At 55.0% G+C, this 23,848-nt stretch overlaps 1 protein-coding gene across 1 annotated transcript in view; it reads left to right on the top strand.

Annotated features, from left to right (window-relative positions):
• The window catches only part of SLIT1 (slit guidance ligand 1), a 58,000-nt gene that overhangs the window by 21,307 nt on the left and 12,845 nt on the right, over positions 1-23,848 (top strand). The window contains exons 5-10 of the mRNA XM_066324446.1: positions 21,349-21,420; positions 21,555-21,626; positions 22,031-22,102; positions 22,422-22,585; positions 22,959-23,106; positions 23,605-23,676. Of these exons, the coding sequence (XP_066180543.1) occupies positions 21,349-21,420; positions 21,555-21,626; positions 22,031-22,102; positions 22,422-22,585; positions 22,959-23,106; positions 23,605-23,676 (600 nt within the window). The remainder of the gene's footprint in view (positions 1-21,348; positions 21,421-21,554; positions 21,627-22,030; positions 22,103-22,421; positions 22,586-22,958; positions 23,107-23,604; positions 23,677-23,848) is intronic.

Genomic DNA, 23,848 nt, shown 5'->3' with positions numbered 1-23,848 from the left:
CCTGTGGGTGTGTGCTGGAGCCCCTCATCTCTCATGCTGGGACTGCCATGAAGACAAGCTGTCAGCAGTTTCCAGCACTGCTTCCAACAGGGTGCCTGTGCCGTGTTCTTTCTCTCCTGCTCCCAAGGGATCTGTGGTGCTTTTGGCGTTGGTGCTGCACCACAGCCTGCAACGCCGACACCAGCAGTTGGGTTTGGTGGGCTCCAGCTTCTTGCCCAAGCGGGCTGCCTGGAGGACTAGGATGCTTTAGCCAGTGCTGTACATGGGTAAAGTTCCCCATGCTGAAGTGCTGTAAGGGCCAAACAGATGAGTGTAAGTGGGAAAGATGCCTCTGTCTGGTGAGTCTCCTTCCCATGGATCAGCACTTACCTAGCAAAACATGTGGCAGTGTGTTTTGTTGGGTGTGTGCCGGTCCGAGGCATGAATGGTGGAAATGCAAAATGGGTGTGGGTTGGGGGATAGGTATTGAACCCCAGGGATATTCCTTGGCAACTCCTCTCTATTGCATAGCCTGGCTATTACTGCCCGGCAATTAATGCTGGTGCTATTAATTACCAATCATAGGGATAAAATCGGGGCCATGCAGCAGGAGAGGGGATCTGTGCTTGTGGGGTAAACAAGAGCAAGGAAGTGAGGAGCAAGCAAGGGGGGCTGGCTGCATTCCCAGGACTCGGCAGTGTTTCCAGCTCTTGCTGTCTGACCGGAGGCATTTCCACCTCCCGGTGTTGTCGTCCCGCTCCAGCTCGCTTGTTCTCCTCCCCACGGGCTCAGCATGTTGCTCATTCCTGCATCCTACGATTTCACAGCATCCCCGCAGCCGGGTGCTAATGAGATTAGACCCAAGCTTTAAGATGTCTCTCTCTATCCTTTGCCATCCAATTACACAGCCCGCATGGTATCTGATTGCCTGTGAGAGGGGAGGACTGGGGCTGGCTGGGATGGGAGGATGCAGCTGGTCTTTCTGGGTATCAGCCCCGCCGTGCCGAGTGGTTTTCTTTCTTTTCTTTTATTTCTTTTTTTTTTTTTTTTTCTTTTTTCTTTTTTTTTTTTCAGTCTCCCCTTGGCTTTGAGCTGCTTCATTTGGCTTTTTCATCGCTTCTCGATGTGGCGGCTGGGCAGAATTTGTTTAAATTAACTGCTTGAATGGCAGCGTTTGTGTGCGTTGGTGGGGGGGAGCTCAGACAGCACCAGAATGGATGAGGGGGATTAAAGGTGCCTAATGGGTTCCAGATGGGCATCTTGGACTGGGAAACACCCCCACAACCCCAACCCCAGCCAGGGGCCGCTGGTAAGGAGCTTGGGGCTGAGAGCTGGGATGCTACAGTAGGTGGCTGGTCTGAGCATTTGCCAATAGTCCTGGGGTGCCCTGAGGCTTCCCAGGTGCTGTGACTGCCCAGCCGTGCTGGGGCTGAGCAGGCAGATGCACCAGAGGAAGTACCTTCCCTGGCTGGCCCAGAGCATGGGGTGCAGCAGTCTCCACTCTCCCTGCTGCAAAGCTCTGGGGATGTGGGGCTGGGGACAACCACTCTGTGTGTGATTCCAGCTTTCAGAGGTGCCTTAGCTCCATCATTAGCTGACATTGCAAATACAGCTCACTGGGACAGCACCACTGGTGCATCATTTTCTGCTCTGCAGTCTTGGTTGCAGTGAGGAATGATAATATTTAGTCTTTGTTGCCCTCCCCCTGAGCTCTAGAGTAGCTTGGGGTGGGCACTTGCTCATTTCAACATTCCGACCAACTGCAAAAGTCAGCGTATTTTTTCGTATTTACAGCTGGAAAACTGAGTCACAGAGACAGGAACTAAATTGCTTGCGTGGCCCTTCCAGTTGCATTTCTCAGATCTGTAGGGGTTAGAGATGTGCTGACAGCCCTGCCCGTCTTTCCAAGGGCTGTGCCTCCCACCAATGTCCATATTTCTGCTCCAGACCTGCTACATGGTGCCAGGGCTATGTGTTTGCAGCTTGTCTGGTGGCAGAGCCTTGATTGGAAGCATGTCAGTCCCAAATGAGATGAAGAGTGTGGAAGTGAAGGATTGCTGGGGTTTGATGTCACTGGCAGGGACTTCAAGGTCACTGCATTTGAGTTTTATTAATGGCTGAGAGCGGGAGGAGGATATAAGCTGTGAGGCAGTCATCTGCTGGGAATATCACCTGTGCTGTAGGTCAGCACATCATTTTGTGGGAGAATTTTTAGGGGGAGCAGGGCTACAGAAGCAAGCAGGTTTAATGAAAGTGAGCATCACATGGAACCTTTTGCTACTGAAAGCTGGCAAAGCCCTGGTCCTGGTGGGAGCGAGCCCAGTCACCCTGAATTAGCTTTTTTGTGAACGCAGTGGTTTGTTCTAATGTGTCCAGCTGCATCCAAGCAGATGCCAGAGCCAGGGAATGAGGCAAGGCTCAGGAGGGAGACCCACAGCCACACTCCCTATCCATGAAGGAGGTGACAGGAGGGCCCTGGCTGGCTGTCAAAGGGACACAGAGGGTGTTTGGGAAGTGCTGGCTGACCTCCATCACCTGCTGACCCTTGACCAACGCTCTGTTGGCCAGCCCTCCCAGCCCATCCTTGGCCCCACATTCCCCCACACAGCTCTTGTTTCCTTCCACAAACATTGAGAAAATAAACAGCTTAGCCAAAAGGGGACATCCCTGCATCCCTCCACACACAGCTGCCTCCCCAGGGAGCCACACAGGTGGTGACCCTGCATTCCTCAGTCTGAGGGTTAACTGAGAGAAAGCAAATATTGGCTTCTCCAGGGGCTGCTCCAGCCTGTGCCTGTGCCTAGGGCTGCCTCTTGCCTAAGGAAGGGGACTCGTGGTGCAGGCAGGTCCCCATCTCTGGCAGGGGTGGTTCCACAAACATGGCTCTTCACACTGGTAGTTCGAATTCCCCATTGTGGATTTGAGCCTGCTCCTTAGGACAGGATCTTCCAATCCCCTCCCTGACTCTTTTCATCCTGGTCTTGTCTCTTAGCAACTACCCCTGCCCAGGACCTGGGCTGTGTAGGGAGGGGTGTGACACTTTCTATGCATCGGTCACTTTGTCACCTCCAGAGTGAGGTCGTTAACCCCCGAAGCAGAGTGAGCGATGACAGAGCCTCCCCTGCCAAACCTCCCCACGGTGGCAGCCGCTGCTCTGCCTCCAGCTTGACACCGATCCCCGCTACAGTAACGATACGGGTGGCAATCAGGGAGGAATTAAAGGATAATTAATGCCAATCCACATGGAAAATTGCTCTCGTCAAACAAACCTGATATCATTTTTTTGATGAGCTGACAAATTGGGTTGATAAGTAGCGACTGTGCTGACATGATACACCGAGACTTCTGCAAGTCATTTTGCTCTTGCCTGGAAGATATTGCAATGAAAACATTAATATTCTGCAAAAATCTGTGCAGCATTTCTGACAGCATTCTTCAATGGTAGAAATCCCTAGGGGAATTGCAGTGGTCACCTCTCTGGCAGGGTGCACTGGGGGTCTGATGGTGGTGAACTAATGTTCACCATCTCTGCAAAGCTGCGGTGATCTTGGAACATTTGGTGGCAATACTGACTTTTGCCAATCACACCCACAATATCCTGGTCTCTTGTTGCCTCCTCTTTCTGCCTTGCACCAGCTGAGGGTGAGCTGAGCGTGTGATGTAGCTTGGGAAGAAACCACCTGCACGGTGACAGAGCTCAGTCTGGGAGGAAACGCGAGCCAGCAGGTGAAAGGAGCGGGGCTGGTGCTGCTGGCGGGAGGCCGGTCTAGTGGGGATGCTCCGCCTGAAACACTTGCACTGGAAAACATCCTCATGCAAGGTCACGCAGCTGGGGAAAAAAAAATGTAGGTCACAGCTACAAGACGGGGAGCAGTGTCTGGGGATGTGGTTACACTGAAAAGGACTTAGCAGCCGTCGTGTAAGCCTGCTCTGGGATGTGGGCTTCCAGCTTGGGCAGTGATGGATGCGCGGAGTAGCTCTGGGTACTGGGGAGTTGCCAGTTTGGGGGGCAGGAGGGAGGCCTCTGCTGAGCATAGTTTCTGCTTCAGGGCTCACAGTTCAGAGAGATGTTGGGAAATTAGAAAGTGCTCAGAGAGGAAGTGCAGGATAATTGGAGGCCTGGAAAATCTGCCTTCCAGTGAAAAGAATTAAAAAGCTCAGGTATTTAGTGTATGCAAGAGGAGGCTAGGAGAGAAATTTATCTCCATCTCTGCATACCTGCATGGGGAAAATCCTGATTATAGGGATGCCATTAATTAAAAAAAAAGAAAAAGAAAAGAGAAAAAGCATAAAATCATTCAATAGCTGGGGGCTGAAACTAGATAAATTCAGACTAGAATTAAATTTGTCTTTTTCATGACAGAGAGCAATTAACCATTGAACACTTGAATGTCCTTTGAAGCTGCGAAGGAGACTCTACTTCTTTTCCCAGTGGTGAAAACTGGAAGTGTCATTTGGAGCAGAAGTCCCAGGGAGGGCTCTGGGTCTGTGCTGAGTGCACAGAGGTGTCCCAGTGATAAAGTGTCCCCTTCTAGGTGATGGATGATACCCCATCCACTCTCCATCTCCATCTGGGTATTGGGGACATAAGCCCAGTGCCTCCAACACAGGCCAGATCCTCAATTGCTCTCAAAGCCCCCAAGCATCCCTGCTTTGCGAGGCTGGCAGAGCAAAGCCAGCTGCAGAGGCTCTTCTCTATCTGAGATGATGTGAACTGATGTCTGAACAGGCATGTCTGCGGGTAGGGATGGGGCTGCCACAGCTGGGGGGCTGCTGGAGGAGGTTCCAGGCTGCCCCTGCTGCTCTCAGCCAGGCTGGGGGAGATCCACTGGCGCCGGTCTTCCCACGCTCTCCCCAGGGGATGCTCAGCCGTGGCCTTCCCGACCTCTGCACTGCAGTCCTGTCTGAGGATCTTAGGTAGAGATATATTCTACTGGCACTGTAAAAGGGAAAGACAGCTTTGCTTTAATTTATGAGCTTTAGAGTATACCTTGCCCTGGTTAGGTGCTGGCTGAACTTCGCGGAGGCTCTGGCTTGGAGTCCACAGGGCAAATAGTGGTGGTGGCTGAAGATGTTCTCTCTTCCCTCTAAGCTCCTCCCTTGCCCACCACAACTGCTCCTCCTGTGCCCCCAACTCCACAGAGCCAGACAGGACCTATTCCTCTCCCATTCCCATCCGTTTGCAGAGAGATGCCAGCAGTGACTGTGACAGTGAGGCTAAAACAGAGTGCTCCTGGATTTTCCTAGCATAAGGCTTTCCTGTCCGTCAGTGCCCAAAATTGTGCCTGGAACGAAGAGAATGTGAAACTGGGCTGTAGATGAGAACATGGCTCTGAGGAAGTTACACTGTGGCTGCATATTTGGGGACACTTTATAAAGTAGGGGGATGCTGTGGGGAGCTGTTGGTGCCCCCATGAGCAGGGCACTTGCAGCCTGGCAACCTCTGATTCCCTGGTTGTAGGACTGTCTTTACATCCTCTGGGAATCTTTGTGCTCCTGTCCTTGCAGCCTGCCACTGCAGGGCCTGGGTTTTGTGCTTTTGCTTCTTTTTCTTCCCTTTATTTTCCAGCCTCTTTCACAAAGACACCTATTCTCCCCTCACCGTGCCCTAGGGATTTACACAGAAAGCTCACCCTCAACATGGCAAAAGAAAGGCCCGGGCGGCCCGGGAGAGGAAGCTCACACAAAATGTGGTGTGTGGCTCTTTGTGTCCCCTTTGTAATTCCTCTGCACAATGAACTGCCCCGGCCACCCACCAGCCTCGGGCTACCCCAGGTGCCTCATCCCTCCTGCCTCTCGATGTGGCAGCGGGCAGAGATGGGCACGCTCCTCGACAGGCAGCCGAGAGCACAGCCTTTGTGCGCAGAATAGGGGAAATTTGGGCAGGACGGAGATCGCCATGTTCCTGCAGCAGCAAAAAAGCACCTTGCATCCCCGCTAGCCCCCAGGCAGAGCGCTGGGGGTCCCTCCGGCAGAGCCCTTCCATCAACCCCGCTCTGACGGCTTTTAACATGCTAATGACCCTCTCAAGGGCAGGAGCAGCTCTGTGTAAAACCCATGTTCAGCCCTCGGTCATGGACATTTGCTCGGAGACACAGTGTTAAATATTTATCCTCCCCGCCTCCCCCCCCAGCTCCGCAGGCATTAACAATAGCGATTGCAAGCGGCCCCTTCCCCCTCGCCGGGAACATGTGGCTCCCGGACCATGACAGCGAACGTTATCGTTTGTACCTGTGAATTATTGATAAGGTATAAGATAGTTCTTGCGGTGAAAAAATAATGAGAGGGAGAGGCTGCAGCCTGGCGGGGCAGGCGCTGCTTCAAACCCTCTTCTCCAGGAGCGAAACGGGAGGTGGGACCCTGTTCCTGCTGGGCCCGTCCACCAGCTGACCGTGCCGGCCCTCAGCAGCGTGTGGCTCGCACCCGGCTGCCGCTGCGCCTGGTGACTCCTGCCGGCGTGGGTCTGGCTGGCGCCTGTCCCCTCCCGGCCGCCCGCCGCCTTCCCCGGGGGAGGTGGGCAGCTGCCCTCCCTCCCCGGCCCCACGCTGCCCGAGAGCCGGGGACGGTCGCTCAGGCAGCTGCCTGCGGGTCGTGGGGGTGAGTGGGGATGTCCCAGCTCGGCGGGGCGGCTGCTCGCCCCGGCGGGGAAGGGGCAGGTATTGCCCGGCCCTGCAGACGCCGTGGCTCCAAGGAGCAGATGGGAGAGCCTTTCAACTGGCCGGGCTGAGGGGCTCGGGAGGTCTCCGGAGGCTGAAGGAGAGAGAGTGGTCCTTGGCCTGTGGCTTTGTGGCCATCGATATGCTGTCCCTGTCTAATCTGTCCCTGGAAAATCAGGGATGATGCTGCTGAGTCCCTGGAAAGCAGGTGGCAGTCCTGAAAAGGGGTCAGGTCCCTGGTTTAGGGCTGTCGTTTGGCTGGAAGCTGAATGCAGAGTGTCCATCCCCTTAGCCGTGTCCCAGAGAGTCCCTCTGTCTGCCAGCTGGGGCAACTCTGTGCTCCAGCTCTGCTTTGCAAGCCTCTGGGACGCTATGTGGGAAGGTGCAGATGGCTCAGGGGGATCTTGTCATGGTGGCGTGGGCAGTCTGATTAAAATGGTTCAAAGCCCAGCCTTGATATACTTAGTCCGTCAACGCTGCTGCTGTGTTTTGCAGGGAGAGCATGAGCTGGAGAATCTAGGCATTAGCGTGCAGGTCTGGGCCAATCTGGGGCTGCACATCTGTGTCCTTGGGCCTGGTGGTGGAGAACGAGGGTCTTCTCCCTGCTGAAGCTCCCCAGAGTGTTCTTTAGGTTGTGTGCATAAAGAAGCATTGCTAGGAGGGGAGCATTGAATGGTCTTTCCAACCAGCCTCAGAAGATGGGCTGGACTCCTGGAGGCACCATGTCCTCCCCTCTGCTGCTCCCCACAGTGCTGCTTTTCCAGGTGTGCTGACACAGGAGTGGGCAGAAAATAGCAAAGGCTTGAAAATGAGAATTAAGGAGTGATTAATAGAGCATGTATGTGTGCAGTGTGCCTGCATGCTGGAGGGAGTGTGGATGTGGTGCAGCAGGTGATGGATTGCAGTGTGTGCCGTGGTGTATGGACACAGCGGGAGAAATTCCCAGGCAGTGCAGCAATGTGTGTGCAGAGCCCCCAGCCCGAGGGTGCTCCAGCATCAGGCAGTGTTACCCTGGGTACAAGCTGCAGCATGGGAGCTGTAGCAAGAAAGGGGTTGAGTATCTCATCTTCATCTCACTGCAGCAGAGCATCCCTGAGCAGGTGATTGATCCCAGCATTAAAGGGTCTGGGGATGTGAGCCCTTGTCTCCTTGCTCACCCTTCCGCTCCCTGACTTGTCTCCAGCTGTGCAGCAAATACAAGCCAGTCCACTTGGATGGCAACTTTGAAGTGTGAATTTCAAATATACTCTTCTGTCCTCATCTCCTCTCCCATGTCAGATGGGATGCACAGGGAGCAGCAGGAGCACCAGGCACATGAAACAGCCTTGTTCAAAGCCTGGCACTGCAGCTTCCACTTGCAAGTTAAGTTTGCAGGCAATTACCTGGTGGTGTTCCCTGCCTTTGCTCCCAGCCTTTTCCCTTGCAAACCGTCTGCTCTCTGCTCTGCTTTTAGGGGAAGAGCCTGGCACCAGAGCAGACACAAACACTGTGTTGGGCTGGGCTCCTGCCTGCAGGTTAAGGTGGGGGACGCTACAGCCCTCCTGTGCCCCCTCCTGTGGTCCCCATGGCTCCAACTCAGCACTGAATTGGGCTGACACCAAGCCAGAGTTGAAGACTGAGGAACAGAAATTTTCTATGCAGGGGGCAAAGCAAGACAGCAGCACTTTGGCCCCTTACTCATGTGGAGGAGATCAAACCCAAGCCCTTTTTTTCTCCAGCTGTATTTTGGCTAGAAGGGTGCAGTGGGGATGGCTCATCCCGTGCTGGATCCCCGGGTGCTGTGGGATGCTCGTGTGCTCAGCCAGAGCTGTGGCTGTGTGTGTGCAGGGGGAGGATTCTTCCTGGTGCAAGGCAGAGGCAAGACAGCGCATGCAAACTCGACTTCACAAGACATCAAGTGTACTGTGGTCGGATGGAAATTGGCTCTTGGAGCTCCTTTCTTACAGCACAGAGCAGCTCCTGCTCTCCCGTCAGTGAGTAGATGGGCTGATAATACGAGGAAGTGCCTGCTCCCCTTCAAGCCACTGTGCCTGGGATCTCATCTGCAGGCTCACTGACAATTTGCATTAATGTTTGCCTAACTAACCAGGAGCCCTCTTACATCCTAATCACCTTTGCTGGAGGGCTCACATGGCTCATGGGGCAGCAGGACTGGCAGAGGCATTTCTGGGCTGTCTCCTTTGTACTTCAGCAATCTACAACCCCCAGGAAAAAAAAAAAAAAAAAAAAAAAAAAAAAAAAAAAAAAAAAAAAAAAAAAAAAAAAAAAATTGCAGAAGAGTGGGCCCTTTTCCCAAATTACCTGAAATTATGTCCTGGTAGTCCCAGGGCTGAAATTTCTGTTCAGCCAAGTCCCTGCATTGTTCCTGAGCAGGATTTCAGTGTGGGAGCTGGCTAATTTGCAGTATTTTACATATGTAATATGTTGTCAGAAATGCTTTTAAATGTCTATAATATTTAATTAGGAGGCAGATTTCAGTATATTAGGCAGGAATTGAGGCTGTCTAATTAGTTATTGATGATTACATATCCATGAAGGTAATTAAGTAAAAGCTGGAGGCAAGCTCCCATGTATGAAGCCACCCCATTTTGGGGCTGTTCTGGGATGCAGCAGGGTTGTACTGGTTGTCTGGCATTGGAGCAGCTTGTACCTATCCAGGGCTGCTGCAGGGCTTTCCCCCTCCATGAGAGCCATTCTGCATGTCAGGAATGCCCAGCACACAATCCCAGCTGCGGAAGGACATCTCCCACCTCGGTCACATCTCCAGTCTCCTCTGGCAGGGCTCTGACATCTTCTGGGACCTGTGACATGCTTGTCTCTCAAACCTGGTATTTTTGGTCTCAAAACTGATCTGGAATCTGACAAAATATGAATCATCCAAGAGATGTAAGAGCGGGCAGAGTCCTGGGCAGACTAGAGTGTATTTTTAGACAGCACGTGTTGGAATTTGACTGTTTCATAGGGAGAAAAGGAGGTTTTCAGATCTGAGTGCTCTGGCCATGCTGGGAGCCCCACTACTGGCTCTGCATTGCATTGCTGGCCTTCCTACAGCAGCACAGGAAGGAGGATAAGGTCAGGCTGTGCTGCACAGCCCCTGCTTGACTCTCCCATCACAGTGGACCACACTGGGGGTCCAAGCCCTGTGTGACTTCGTGAGTCCCTTTATCCACTGCTGGGAGCTCGTGGCATGGGCATGCACATGCAAACAGGATTGGCACTTCACCCTTCTGCTGGCCCCAGGCAGCAGCCATGGCTCCTCCTGCGCCTGGAGCCAGTCCTTGGCGCCCTTCCAGGGAGCATGGGTGTCTCTGGGGACACCGGCACCCAAAGTTGCATCTGTAGCCCAGCCATGCTGCCATGTCCTTACGCTCATGCCGGCGACGGTGACCCGTATTCCTTCCCAGGCTGCCCTGAGATTATTCGTGCTGCATCTGGTGGCAGGATCCCAGTCTGTAGTGCCCCCACTGTGAGACAGGCACCCGCTTCCTTCCAAGGGGGCTGATAACTGCCCAGCTGCACTGGCGTGGATTTTTCCCCCTCTGTGGGGTTTGCAGCCAGGACCCCACTCTTCGGGAGATTTCATTCTCCTTTTTATCTTGGCGGTTGGAAGCCAGGGAGCCGATAATGATGAAGGAGTGTAAATGTCAGCAGGAAACCAGCTTCAATCAGAACTGTTAAAAATAAACCTGCCAGGCCTGCTCTGGCAGGGGTAATCAGCCTCAGCAGCTCCTCTCCCCAGGTCTTAGAGCACGAGCCACTGCCATGGCAGCAGTGCCAGGCCACCCGAGCAACCGTGCTGGAGGCTGGCTACAACCTTGGCAGCTCCAGCCCTGGCTAGCACCTCCCCTGGAGCTATGAGGAGCAACCCCCCAAGCTGAGCAGGGTGAAGGATCCCATCCCCTCTTCCCACTCAACACCCTGACTCTCCCCTTTGTAGAGTTCCCCTCTGCCGTCCTGGCTGCTCTTGAGCTCAGTCAGGCTGTGGCAGGAGATGTGGACACGCAGGTAACACAGCCCCCAGCTATTAAGGCACATCCACAGGGCAGAGTCAGCCACGGGCTCTTGGGGTCACAGAGCTGCTGTCCTCACTGGAAGTCAAATTCACTTGGATCAAAAACAGGAGGTGCATTGTTAACCCCAAAGATAATTAACCTCAGGGCAGTTTTGAAAAGGGGTGTGGTGCTGCTCCATCACTTGAACTTTAATACGGAGATTGAAGATCTGTGTGAGACTCCTAGGTGCCCGCAGACCCAGGGCCAGGACTTTCCAGTCTGCGCCTTGTGTTTGGATGCTGCTCTTGGGCTTGATACTCTTCCAAGGCTCCATGCATGTGTGGATCAGGGAAAGGGAGGAGCACCCAGATGTGCCTCCAGCAACTCATTTCTGCCTTCCCAAAACAAGGAGAGGCTGTTGATCCACAGCACAGGCAGGTCTGTGGGGTGGGAGCTGCAGCTGTACTAACTAGCTGCAGGCAGAGGCTTCCGCAGACCTGTGGTGTGGTTTTGTCCCAGGGACTCTTCAAAGAGCAGCTCTGTGGAGAGAAGCCTTGTGGGCTGGGATGCAGCTCCCAGTCCCCTGTGGCATGGCCATGATTGGATGCTGCTCTCCCAAACCCCCTCTCGAGAGCAAATGTTACGGGGGAAAGGGCACCCTCAGCTTGGGCCAGCCTTGTGGCAGGGCTTTGCTGCCTGCCTTCTAGCAGCTCTTATCTTGGCTTTGATGTATGTCACAGAGATGGAGTCTCTTTATCTGCCTGTTGGGTTTTCCCTGTGTGTCTCTGTGTTTGATTCCCATGCTCGGGTGCTCTTGCAGCCCTGCACTCGCTCTGCTGTTTCCCATCTGCCTTTCCTTCTCCTATCCTGGCTGTTTCCTCCTAGCCCTGTGCAAAATCACATCTCTTTTACCAGCTGTTGGGCACGATTTGAAATGTCCCACTGGCTCCACCCTGGCTGCCTTTCACCCTGCAATGCATCTCCCACTTCTCATCCCACTGCCAGCCTCTCCCAAGTGCTTTCAGGAAGCCCCAAGCTATGAGACATAAGAGTTGTACCTGTCTGAGTGCTGGGACCAAACATGAGGAGTGTGAAGAACGCTTAGTCATGTCGGGGCATCCCGCCAAGTTCTCCAGCTGTCTTGCAAAGTTCAGCCTCGGTTTCAGAACATCCTCCAGCCCACAGGGAGTTTGATTTAGCTCTTCTTAAAGCTGGGGCCAGTTGCTGTCCCAGGACGAGTAAAGTGCGGAGCAGCATCACAGATCCACAGCATCGCTTCTTGGCTCACCAGGATCTGGGACAGATCTGGGACAGCCGGGATGCAATTCTCAGCTTGGCTCAGCCTCATTCACACCTCGGAGGAATCCAGGAGGGCTGGCAGGGCTGGCTTCACACTTATTAGCAATTAAAAGCCTCAGAGCCTGGGAGTCAATTAGCTCTGGGCTCTGCAGTGCTGCAAACCCAGGGGATGAGCCTACTAACGAGAGCTGCAGCCAACTCCCCACAGGGCTCAGGGCTGGCTCACCAGAAGAGCTATTTGCTTTTTCATTTACACCTTGGATGAGTGTTGCAGCATGGAGTTTGGGGTATCTTGTCGGGTGTGAGCTGCCAGGCAGGGAGCACACTGCTTGCTGGAGGATGTAAGGCTTCTTGGCAAGCAGAGCCTGGCACTTCTCAGGGTATGGCACAGGCATGCATGGAGTCGTGATGGGGTGAGGGGGATTGACCTTGTCCTAACTGTTACAGAGCTATATGGGAAAGTCTTGCTGTGGCACGCTGCTGTCTGCTGGAGGTAGAACCACACATGGTCTAGGCAAATCCCTGCCACCACCTGCAGCTCACTGTCTCACGCTCTGGAGCTGCTGGGCTACTCTGCTGGACATCCTGGAACATGTGGGTCTGTGAGTGCTGTGGTACTACACGCTGGGCAGGAGTTTCCCTCTGCAGGGTTGGGAGGCCTGGTGTGCAGCCATGGAGAAAGGGACATCTCTGTGCCTTTTATTTGCAGCATGCAGGGAACATGGTTGAAATGAGCTGGGGTATGCAGATGTGAAGCAGGTAGGTGCACAGGCCGGAGGGTAGTGTCGGAGCTCAAAAAACATGCTTTAGTGGAGGGTTCACGCAGTGATTTCCCACTACTAGAGAGTAAGACAGAAGCAAAAGCATGAAAAGAGGGAGGAGAAAAAATAAGCCGAACATCAGGGCTAAGAGGACCTGGAGGTGGTGAGAAGCAGGGATGCAGAAAAGCAGGAGGCTGTGCAGCAGTGGGACCAATGGCTGGGTGTCCTGGCTCCCAGTGGTAGCGGCACACAGAGGCTGTGAGCCAGGCAGGTGCAGTTTTAACACTCAGTGTCCAGCCAGACACTTGATGGAGGGAACAAATCCTCACCCAGCAGACAGTGGGAACCGGGCTAGATGGGTCAGCCGCAGAGCAGGACCTTTTGCAGAAAGTGACAGGCTGGCTGCTCCCACAGGTGGGCTGCAGGACACTTCCCTGCTCACCCCGGGCTCTGCCAGACCACAGAGCACTGGACACAAGGTGCTGTGGTTCTCTCAAGGCACTTTGGGATGCGGGGGAGCTGATGGCGATGCCTTAGCCTCGTGTTGGCTCCCCTTCCCGCCGATAACGAGGTTGCAGGAACAAAGGGACACTGTGGGGAGGGGGCGGTGACAGGCACGCAGGGTTTGCAGCTTGTTATTTCACTTGTGTTTCCATTAAAGCTGCTGCTTTTAACTTGTTTCAATCTCTGAAGAGGCTCCAGGGTGTGTAGCAGATGCTTTATTCCTCCTCCCTCCCACCCTCCCTTTTTTCCTTGGCCAGCTCTGCTTGTTCCCATAGCATCCCCCTTCCCACGGAGGCCGAGTCCCACAGCTCTGGCATTGCAGCACAGCCCACGCAGGAGCCGATCCTGGCTGGAGCTGGACCGGAGCCACTGCACAGGCCCTGCCCTGGCAGAGAGCTGCTCAGCAAAGTCCAGCTCATGCCAGTGCCCTCCCGGCACAGATCACCCCACTTCCGCAATGTGCACACGTGGGGCTGCTGGTGTTACCCGTGGTGCATGGACCCCCCATGCCTCAGGATCCCCGGGGCGTCCCCTCAGCCCACACTGACTGACACCGTGGTGGCACCCTTGGGTGACACCAGCAAGAGTCAATGCTGGTGCTCTGGTAAAGACAGTGGGTCATGGCATGGGTCAGCAGTGTCCTTTGAAGCCGCTGAGATTTATGCATGCTCTGAAATGTTTTGCTAAATCAACACCACCCCACTGGGGCTGGGACTCCTCTCAGTAACTGCTGCCATGAGCATATGTTGCCTTTTACACATGCTCTGCTCGCCTGTCCAAGCAACAAACCTCTCCAGCTTTAATGTTTTTGGAAGCATCTGCATCTCCTGGGAGAGAAAGAACCAGGGCCAGAGCCTGGGGTCAGCATGGCACTTTGGGAAGCCGGGGGGGAAGACAGGGCAGTGTGCATGAAGCATTGCTCCCTGCTCAGTTCACTTCTACACTTTACGCTGAGGACACAGTAGACAGGCAGAATTTCTTAAAGGGGCTTGTGTCACTGAGATCTGTGGTCTGAGACACTCATCACATTGTGGTGTCAAGCTGTGTTTTGCCTTGCTGCAGCAAAGGATTGTTTTGTCCTTACATATAAGGCTTGGCAAGGAGGAGCTCTGATTCATTGCTTTCACTGGTGCTGAGAAAATAAGAATAAAAGAAATATTACAAGAAACTTCAGGTGGGATTGGAGTCAGCTCTCCTAAGAGAAGTGATTATTTATTTTCACTTGAACCACAGTGGATATGACCTAGTGCCAAGAGATGCTGAGGATACTGGTCCCTTCCAGAGGACTGTCCCATGGCCTGGAATCGTATCAGCCACCATGGAGAGTGTGTGAGCAGGTGATGATGTCAATACACAGCCCTTGCACAGGGAAAGGACACTCAGGGCCAGGCAGCCTGTGTGATTCAGAGCATGGAGACCCTTTATCTTGCAGGTGGGGACACAAGCCCTGCTTTCCAGCAGGGATGGGGTAGAGATATGCATGTAAGGACATACAGAGGCCAAACTCCCCATCTCACTGAGGAGCAACGAGCTCTGCACAGGGCAGGAGAGGTCAGTGGTGACTTTCAGGCTGGTATGGTGACTAGGATGCCTGGATATCTTAAGGACTCCTGTAGGGACATCACTCTGTCTTTGAACAGTTCTTTGCTGTGCCACAGTCTCTTGTGCTGAATTTGGTTGCTGCCAGCATCCTTGTCCACTCTGTGCTGTCTCTGCTCCGTGCACCCTTTCCCAGTACCCATCAAGGCTGTGTGGGTCGGGAGGCAGTTTCTGTGGCTGCGGGTTGCAGTTTCCCCCAGCTCACTGCGGGCTGTGGCAACCAGAGCTAGGAGGATAATGAGATCTTAATAGTCCAATTATATCCCATCGATTTACTCAGCACGTAATTGTTGGCGGCTGGGGCTGCCTGAGGAGCCGCTCCACTCCGGCTGCCAGCGGGGAGAGCTGTGCCACCCCGCCCAGCCTGGGATGCTCTTCACAGCAACCAGCTGTTCCCCCTTGAACCCCTATAGGAGCAGTGCCTCCCTCCCCCACTTCCAGCTCACTGTCGTCCCGTCCCCCCCCCCCCCCCCCCCTTCCAGGAGGGGCAGTGACAAGAGTGACAGGCAGATATCATCAGAGCAGAGACCCTGGTACCCTGCCCTGGCTGGACATTCCAGCATCAGGCTGGCCCCAGGCTGATGTCCCTCATACTGCCCTGGGGAGCAGAGAAGTTGTGCGTCTCTGCCTGCCACTACAACAGGCTGACAGAAGTGACTCCTGGTGGGTGGCAGTCCCTGCCACCAGAGGGGTGGTGGAGCCATTGTCCATGCAGCCGGCACTGGACAATGTGTGCTACCAGAGGTGTGCCCAGCTGGTCTCCCAGCAGCAGGAATCAGCTCCCAAGTATCCACCTGCAGGTGTTCTTGCCACGACAAGGCTTGGCAGGTGCATCTCTGCACTTTGCTTCTGTTAATTTTCCTTTTGAGCTGGCTGTGGCTGAGAAGACCCATGGATTTCTAATCTGGAGCATTCACTCTTAGCTGTGATTTTAAGCTTGCCTTCGTGATTGTGTAGGTCATCCCTTGTTCTAGTATTGTGAAAAGCAGTAAATAATGTTCCTTCCCCCCCCCCCCCCATGCTGCTTTGGGACCCTGTCCCATTACCTCCCATTTCCCCTTCTGGCCCCTGCCAAAGCACCTCTTCCAGAAGCCCCACCACGTGTTTTTTTCCTGAGTGGCAGGGGCTCACAATGGCTCACCATGCTACTCTTTGGCTTGTTTGTAACCATGCATCATGGAAAACCTGTGCCATCCTACCTTGTCCTGTGCAAACGCCATCACGGAGGGGGCAGTGTGTGGCAGGCAGCAACAGGCAGTAGCAGGCAGCACAGAGACTGTGACCTTGTGGACAGTGGAGTGAGATGAGCTGGGGGCCATGGGAGGTCTGTCTCATCTCCCTTGGCCAGGATCGAGTGGTGCCAGCAGCTGGGCCAGTGGAGGCCATTAAAAATCAAAACAGTGTGACATAATGCTAGGGGCATGCCATAGGAGCCTGAACCTGAGACAGGGCTTCTCACACTGGCACTGGGGACTGGGGCAGGTCACACAGTGGACAGAATTCTGCCTTGTTGCCCTGGCATCCTGCTAATGCAGCAACGAGGTGGCTGCTCCCCATCTCCAGCTTGCAGTTTCCTTAGGGACACTCCTCCTCGTGCACTGGGTGTTTGCAGCACTGGGGACTTGTGTGCATCACCTCGAGTGGATTGTGAAGCCACATGTGGGATTGCAGACATGTGGGTGACACTTCCCCCAGCACAGGGCTGCAGGTGCTGATGCTGGCACAAGCAGGGGATGCAGCAGCTCCTGCCCTGAAGTGGCAACAAGAAGTGCAGAACCCCTGGGGGACTCTGGGCTGTTGCTACTAATCCAACTGCTGATTAGTCTATTGATTTTTTTGTAATGCAGGAGTCTTACCGTCCCTTTAGCTCACCCGTCACCTGTCAGGCAGTGAAGGTGGTGGTGTGAACAGCTGTCAGTCCTGTCTCTGCTCATCCCTCTGCCTTGGACAGGCTGTGTTGGAACAGACAGCATGTGTGGGGTGATCTGAGAAAAACTGGGTTGCTTAATAGCTGCTGGTGCCACAGTCCTTGCTGGGGAAATGTCATTTGTGCTCTGGCACAGCTGCCTTTGGCACAGCACCACTGAGGTGAGGCTGGGATCCAGGAAGCACTTGTCCCAGCATGAAAAACACTGATGCTCCACAGGGCTGGTGGCTGTGGTTGCCTTATCTGCTCGAGGCTGGTGTATGGTTGCTGTGGCTGAGCTGGTGGAGTGGAGCTGCTGCAGCAGTGCCTGGTCTGTGAGCCGGGAGCATGCAATGTCACGCATCTTCACCGTGGGAGCTGTGGGCTGGCGGAGGCTGAAGCTGAGTTTCTAGTGTGAATGCTGGAGAGGAAACAAGGTGAAAAGAGGAGCAGTCCCCCGCACTTCACCTGCCTGGAGTCAGCACTGGTCCCGAGCACGGGGGCACTGCCAGGGTGGAAAGTCACCCACCCGCCACAGTGCGTGCCTGGGACATGACACGGGCTGCGGCTTTGGCCTGGACGAGGCGGCTGCTGACGCCGGGCAGGACGGACCTGTGCAGCGCGGCCGGAGACAGCCCGGCGGCCGCTGCCAAGCCGAGCTGCCTGGCGAGGGCAGCGCCTTGCCGGAGCGCTGCCAGGCCGTCCCAGCGCTCTTGGCAGCGGGGGGCTCGGAGGACGCGGGGCCAGCCCCGCTGGGAAGCAATTACCTCCCCGCTGCGTCCAGCCCTAATCCCCTCACACGGCGCGCAAGGAGCCGGCTCGCCAAACAAGGCTCAATCAGGTTAAAGTGTGAAGTCAGGATTAGCCAGAAGAATGAGAGCGTGGTAATAGTCCCGGCCTCCTTGCCCGGCCGCCGCAGCCCCGCTGCGGCCCCCTCCCTCTCGCTCGCCCTCCGGCCCAGCGGGCTCTTGCCGCGGAGATTAAGGCTGCCGGGTTTGTTCGCCTGAGTGGGCTCCCCACTGGGAAGCCATGTCGAACAGTTTTGCTCGGGCGCCCCGCTAAGCGCCGGGCAGGGCGGCGCGCTGGGGGGTTGGCTCCCGCCGCCGAGCCCCTGCCAGCCCCGAGGAGCCGCGCCTGGCTCCTGGCTCCCGGCCGAGGCTCCCCGGGAACCGGCGGCCCTGGGATGGGGCTGTGGCTGCCAGGAGGGGCAGAGCGGGGCGCCTCCTGACGCGCTACAGATGCCGCACTCTCAGTCACACACGGTGGGGCAGAGCAGCCGGGTGTAGGACCTGAGCGGGGAAGCTCCTCTCGCCATCACACAGCTGTGGGTCGGAGCTGACTGCTGCTGTTGTACAGGCATCTGCTGGGTCAGTAATCCCATGTGAGAGGTGAGCCTGATAATAGAGGTGTCCTCCATCACCTCCTCACCCCTTATTATACTTCCTCCTTTGCAGCCCTGGGACTACCAGAGCCCTCTGTACCTTGCGCTGTGCAAGGACAAACTGCAGCTGCATGGTCCTCTGGGACCATGGCACAGGAATGGGAGGACAGTGGCGCTGTGAATGGGTTGGCTGTTTGGTAAACACCTGGATCCAGTAGCCAGGAACTCTTAAACATGGAACTTTAGGACAATACCTGGAAGTGAAACCAGACAAGGCAGTGAGGGTGACTGTGACAACTCCCCCTCCTCTGTCTGTGCCCATCAGCTGGTCCCCAGCGGGACTGTCAGGCCTGCCAGTGCTCGTGGTCACCGCTGCTAGCTGGCACTCCACATGCCATGGCAGTGACACTCCTGTATTTGGCGGGGTGTGAGGCGGCAGCGATGCAGCCACTGCGGGTGCTGTGAGTGGCACGGCGGAGCGAGGAGAAGCCGTGCCATCTGCTGTTTCTTCTGCGCCAAAGTGTAAAGCAAACATAGCTGGGAGCTATGAAACACCAGGAGGGAAGGGGCCATGCCTTGTTCCAACGCCAGGGCCCAAGGATTCCACAGGCAAAGCATGTGTTTGTCCTGGTGTCGTCAGCTGTGTAAGCGTGCGATGTAATCTAAGCCCGGTGCCGGAGCCTTGCTGAAACCCTCGCATCCAGCGTCTGTCCCTCTTGGCTTCGGTACCCCCAACGGCAGCACTTCACGGGTGACTGTCACAAAAAGCTGTGAAGGGGAGAAGCCTCGCAAAGTCAGTTGCAACCTTCTAGCAGCATTTCCCTCGCGAGCTGTAAATGAGCAGCTTGGAGACAGACGCTTGGGTTTACTCCCTGGGCGCACTGGGACTCCCATGTGCTCCAAGCAGAGAACTGGGAGCAAGCTTTTCATGGGGGAACCGAGCAAACCGCAGACAGCACCTGCCTGGGGGCAGGCAGTGCCAGAGATGGGAGAGAGGTGCACAGCACTGAAGTGTGGTGCTCACCTCTGTGATGGGTTTAATGTTAGAGGACAGGCAGCTGCCAAAAAGGAATGTGGTGCATTGAATGCTTTGCTAGGAGGAGTGGTGAACTGCACCTGGAGGGTTCATAGAATCATAGTATGGTTTGGAAGAGACTTTGAAGATCATATAGTTCAAACCCCTGGCCATGGGCAGGGATGGCACCCACTAGATAAGGTTGCTTGGTGCTCCATCCAACCTAGCCTTGAACATTTCCAGGGATGGGGTATCTGCAAGTTCTTTGGATACCCTGCTCCAGTGCTTTGCTATCCTCACAGTAAAGAATTTCTTCCTAACATCTAATTTAAACTCTGCTGTTTTCATTTAAAACTGTTCCCCCTATCACTGTCTGCCCATGTAAAAAAGTTGCTATCTTTTCCAAAGAGTTTTCTAAGGGATTCCTTCTGGAAGCTAAAAGAGAAAAGAGGAACTGGTGCAATGCTATCTTTTTCTGAAAGGTCAGTGCAATTCCTGGGGGTCCCCAGGCATCCCCAACACAGTATGAGAAGATATTTGTACTTGAAGGAGTGCTGGGGAGTTGGAGACTGCTGCAGGTGTCTGGTCGTTTCCCTTTGGGGAGAGGGTGCGGGGACCCTGATGGCTCGTGGGTGGGTCGGGCCAGAGTTCTGGGAATAGCTGGCAGCATCAGGGCAGGCAGAGCAAACAGGGCAGGCAGCACCGGCAGCACAAACAGGCAGGGCAGCCTGGCAGTGCCGCCACGTGGGTTGCTGCGAAACTGCGCCTGCTGCTCGCAGAGGAGCTGGGCTTGTCCTGCTCCAGAGGCCTGGGCACTTCTTCGACTGGCCTCTCCCTTCCACTGCCCCAGCAGTGCTGCTTTGCCAGCAGGGTTTGGTTTCCCAGGAACGACCCAGAGTGATGCACAAACTGTGCAGGGGGCAGGAGCTGGTGCATCACACTGGGACTGTACAGCATCTCCTTGGTGGCCAGGCATCCCACTGGAGGGCTAGGCAAGCCCACCGTCCTTTTGTTTTCCTAATGCATCTGTGCAAGTAATGCTGGTGCTTCCCTCTGGGAACATTTCCTCATTGTGACAATGAAGCTTTCAGCTGGGGTGAAGTCCCAGTTTGGAGACCTCCAGGTGGTTTGCAAGCAGCTTTTGTGCCCATTTATTGAGCCCACTTTTTGGAGGAAATGAGTACATGGGGAGGAACGTGGATGCTCTGCTTCCATCTTGACCCAGTCCAGTTGTAAGGTATCAATAGCAAACAGGCTTTGTTATGTTGAAGCAGAGCTGGTGAGCACTCTGTGAAATGCTGACATCCATGGACACCCTAAACCACCTATTGAGGCTGGGATGGGGGTGTCTCTGTGGCCTGTGTAATTTTGGGGACATTTAATCTGTACGGGATACCCTGGTCCTCCTCCTCACTCACCCATGGACTTGCATAGGGAAAATGCTATGTGGTGCCTCAGTGTGCCTCAGTTTCCCTTTGCCAGGAGGAAGATGGGAACTTCACCTCCTCCCCCAGGGGTGGCTGGAGCAGGACTGTGCTGGCGCCCTGGGATGGGAACAGGCAATGCAGTTGCCAGCCAATTTTGGAGGAGCTGCTGCCTCCAGGTGGGGGAGGGAATGGCTGTTTGGGAGCCATGGAGAATAAATAAAAAACCCCAGGTCTTCCCACAGCTGAACTAGCCCATCCAGACCCTATTTGTGGTGTTCATGGTCTTTAAAAGCCAGCCCAGGCATGGTGGGAGATCTGACCTGCTACCAGCCCTGCAACACAGAGCCCTTGCTGTCGTGGCATGCCCTGGCATTGCAGAGCAGGTGATTGCACAGACAGTACCCTGCAGTGATGAAGTAAATAATGACCTGATTATTTGTGCCCTCTGAAGTGCAGGTCAGGCTCCATGGGAATGCCTCCTGGAGCCACTAAGAGTAATTACCAGTTAATCAGCAGGGACCTGTAATTATAGCAGTCAGAGAGTATTTAAGTGTGAAGGGTTTTCCCAGAGCTGTGCCAGTCAGCTCTCTGCTTGTCAGAGCCAGGGACTGCAGTGTCCAGGGAGCCCTAATCACTTTGAACCACCATAGATGGAGCCACATTTGCCTCAGGACAGCAGAACAATGGTCAGCAAGGACCTGAAGCTAAATTACAGTTTGCCCAAGTCCCTGAGTTATCACTGAGTGCCCCTGCCTGTGGATGCCCTGCTCCCATGGGACATCATGCTTTGCAGGCACTGCCCATTTATCTTCTTGCCTCTTTTCTGCAGGGATCTGAGTGAGAACTTCATCCAGGCCATCCCCAGGAAAGCATTCCGTGGGGCCACCGACCTTAAGAACCTGTGAGTCCTGGAAGTGTTGGGTGTGAGGGAGTTTGGGGTCAGGTCCAGTGGCAGCAGGCAGCAGAAGTGATCATGAGCACTGTTTGCTCTCTGGCTGGGCAACAGTTCTCCCCTTTTTTCCCTTTCTCCTGCAGGCAACTGGACAAGAATCAGATCAGCTGCATTGAGGATGGGGCTTTCCGTGCCTTGCGGGGGCTGGAGGTCCTGTAAGTGACTGGGGACAGGCTGGAGCCTCCAGTCTGCAGCCCCATGCAGGATGAGGGTGTCCTTGGGTGTCTCCACTAACTGGGCTGCTGCAGGGACGTCCCCAGCATGCCATTTCTCCCTTGGCTTGAGCAGGGGCTGACCAGGTTCTGGTAGGGCTGCTGCAGAGCTGTGCTCCAGTGCTTGATCGTGCCCCAGGGGGCCACCTGGGTGCCACTGGCTGTGGAGAGGAGAAGCCTGGAAAGGACAGCAAGTCCTGCTGGGCGTTTGGGCTGTTCCCAGCCTGTAGATCTCCATCCATTCACTCTGTGCTAGGTTGCTCCCAGGGGTTAGTGCCACCTCGACCATCTCATGTTCCTATTTACAGCCTGTCTGCCCTGACCTGCCCTTCTTTGTCTTCCTGCAGGACCCTGAATAACAACAATATCACTTCAATTCCTGTGTCCAGCTTCAACCACATGCCCAAGTTGCGGACATTGTGAGTGCCAGGGCCATGGTGGTGGTGGGAATGACCTCCTAGGCTAGAGTGAGATGTCCCCAGCTCTGCTGCTGGTGCTGGTAGCTCAATAGTGCTGGGACAGCACCATGGCGAGGGAATGGAGAGGACACCTCTGCAGAGCATCCCCAAGTACTGCCAAGCAAAGTGGCCTTGGCAACTGTCACAGATGCTCTTATCCTCTGTATCTCCCTCTGAATCCCCCAGCCTTTGGGATGAGGCAGGCTGGGGCATTCAGAGGGCAGTGGGGCGGGCAGGAGCTGTCCCGTGGCTGCTGACTGCTCCATCCATCCACCTGCAGCCGCCTGCATTCCAACCATCTCTTCTGCGACTGCCACCTGGCCTGGCTCTCACAGTGGCTGCGCCAGCGCCCCACCATCGGGCTCTTCACCCAGTGCGCCGCTCCTGCCCAGCTTCGTGGCCTCAACGTGGCTGAGATCCAAAAGAATGAGTTCAGCTGCTCTGGTGAGGGGGCAGGGACATGGGCCAGGGGAACAAGGCTTGTACCGCCAATGCAGCCCGTCTCCGCTCTCGGTTGTGTGCCCCAGCTCAGGGCCTCAGAACCCATGCTCTAAGTTCATCTCAGGTCAGCACAGTCCTTGGTGTGGGGACAATATGGAGACAATGCCACCCTATCAGTGTGACAGTACATCAGTCTGTGCCTTTAGAGATTTTGCGGGGGGTTAAGGTGCATTATAAGAGCTTATGCACCTGCTCAAGGGTGCCATGAACTGTCCCTGGATGCTGAGCTGTCACCAGGGTCCCTTCTTCAGGGTGCTGCCACACACTGGCCTGACACAGCTCTTTGCAATTCCAATGCTGACTGCTTCCCTGGCAGGACAAACGGACTCAGCCCATGCCCAGCTCTGCAGCTTGTCCTCTGGCTCCTGCCCAGCCATGTGCACCTGCAGCAATGGCATTGTGGACTGTCGGGGCAAGGGGCTGACGGCCATCCCCGCCAACCTGCCTGAGACCATGACAGAGATGTGAGTATGGCCCCATACCATCACCAGCAGGCTCTGGGTGGCTCAAGATACTGGGAACACAAGGGCAAGCCCTGCAGCTCAGCCACTCCGCAGGGCAGCAGGCCTTCCTTGCCCCTCTTGCACACTGCCCAGATTTAGCTGCATTAAAAATGTAAATAATAGAGAAATAATCTCCTTAGATGAATCCAATTATGGTGCAAAGCCCCTGCTGGGATGGTGCACAAACTATGTGGGAGGCAGCAAGCACCCCCAAACCCGAGGTGCTGGGGAGGAGAGGTGCTTCCTCCACCCCAGCCACCATGGTTCCCCCACTCATGGCACCTCCCTCTGGTGGAGAAAGCCCCAAACATAGGATGAAAGTTGTCTCTGGGCAGAGTATTTCCAGTCCTATGGGGTAACCTACTGCAACCTTAGGGGTCCTGCAGGCCCAATTCTGTCAGTGGGGTTCTGGGATTTGGCCAGCCCTGGAGCCCTCATCTCTCCCTATTCCCTTTGCAGACGTCTTGAACTCAACGGCATCAAGTCCATCCCTCCAGGAGCCTTCTCACCCTACAAGAAGCTGCGGAGGATGTAAGTGTGTAGCATCTACCAGCTCACCCTGAACCCAAACACCCTCCACCCTGCTGGCCACTGCTGAGAGCTGACAGACATGGGGCACCTGCTGTGACACGGGTGCCCCATATGACAGCACTGGGAGGGGGTCTTGGATAACCCCAGCTCTGTATATTGGCCATTGGGGGTG

The sequence above is a fragment of the Sylvia atricapilla genome, chromosome 8, assembly GCF_009819655.1.
Source record: "Sylvia atricapilla isolate bSylAtr1 chromosome 8, bSylAtr1.pri, whole genome shotgun sequence".
In the NCBI taxonomy this organism is placed as follows: Eukaryota; Metazoa; Chordata; class Aves; order Passeriformes; family Sylviidae; genus Sylvia; species Sylvia atricapilla.
This window is presented reverse-complemented; position numbering and strand designations above follow the sequence as displayed.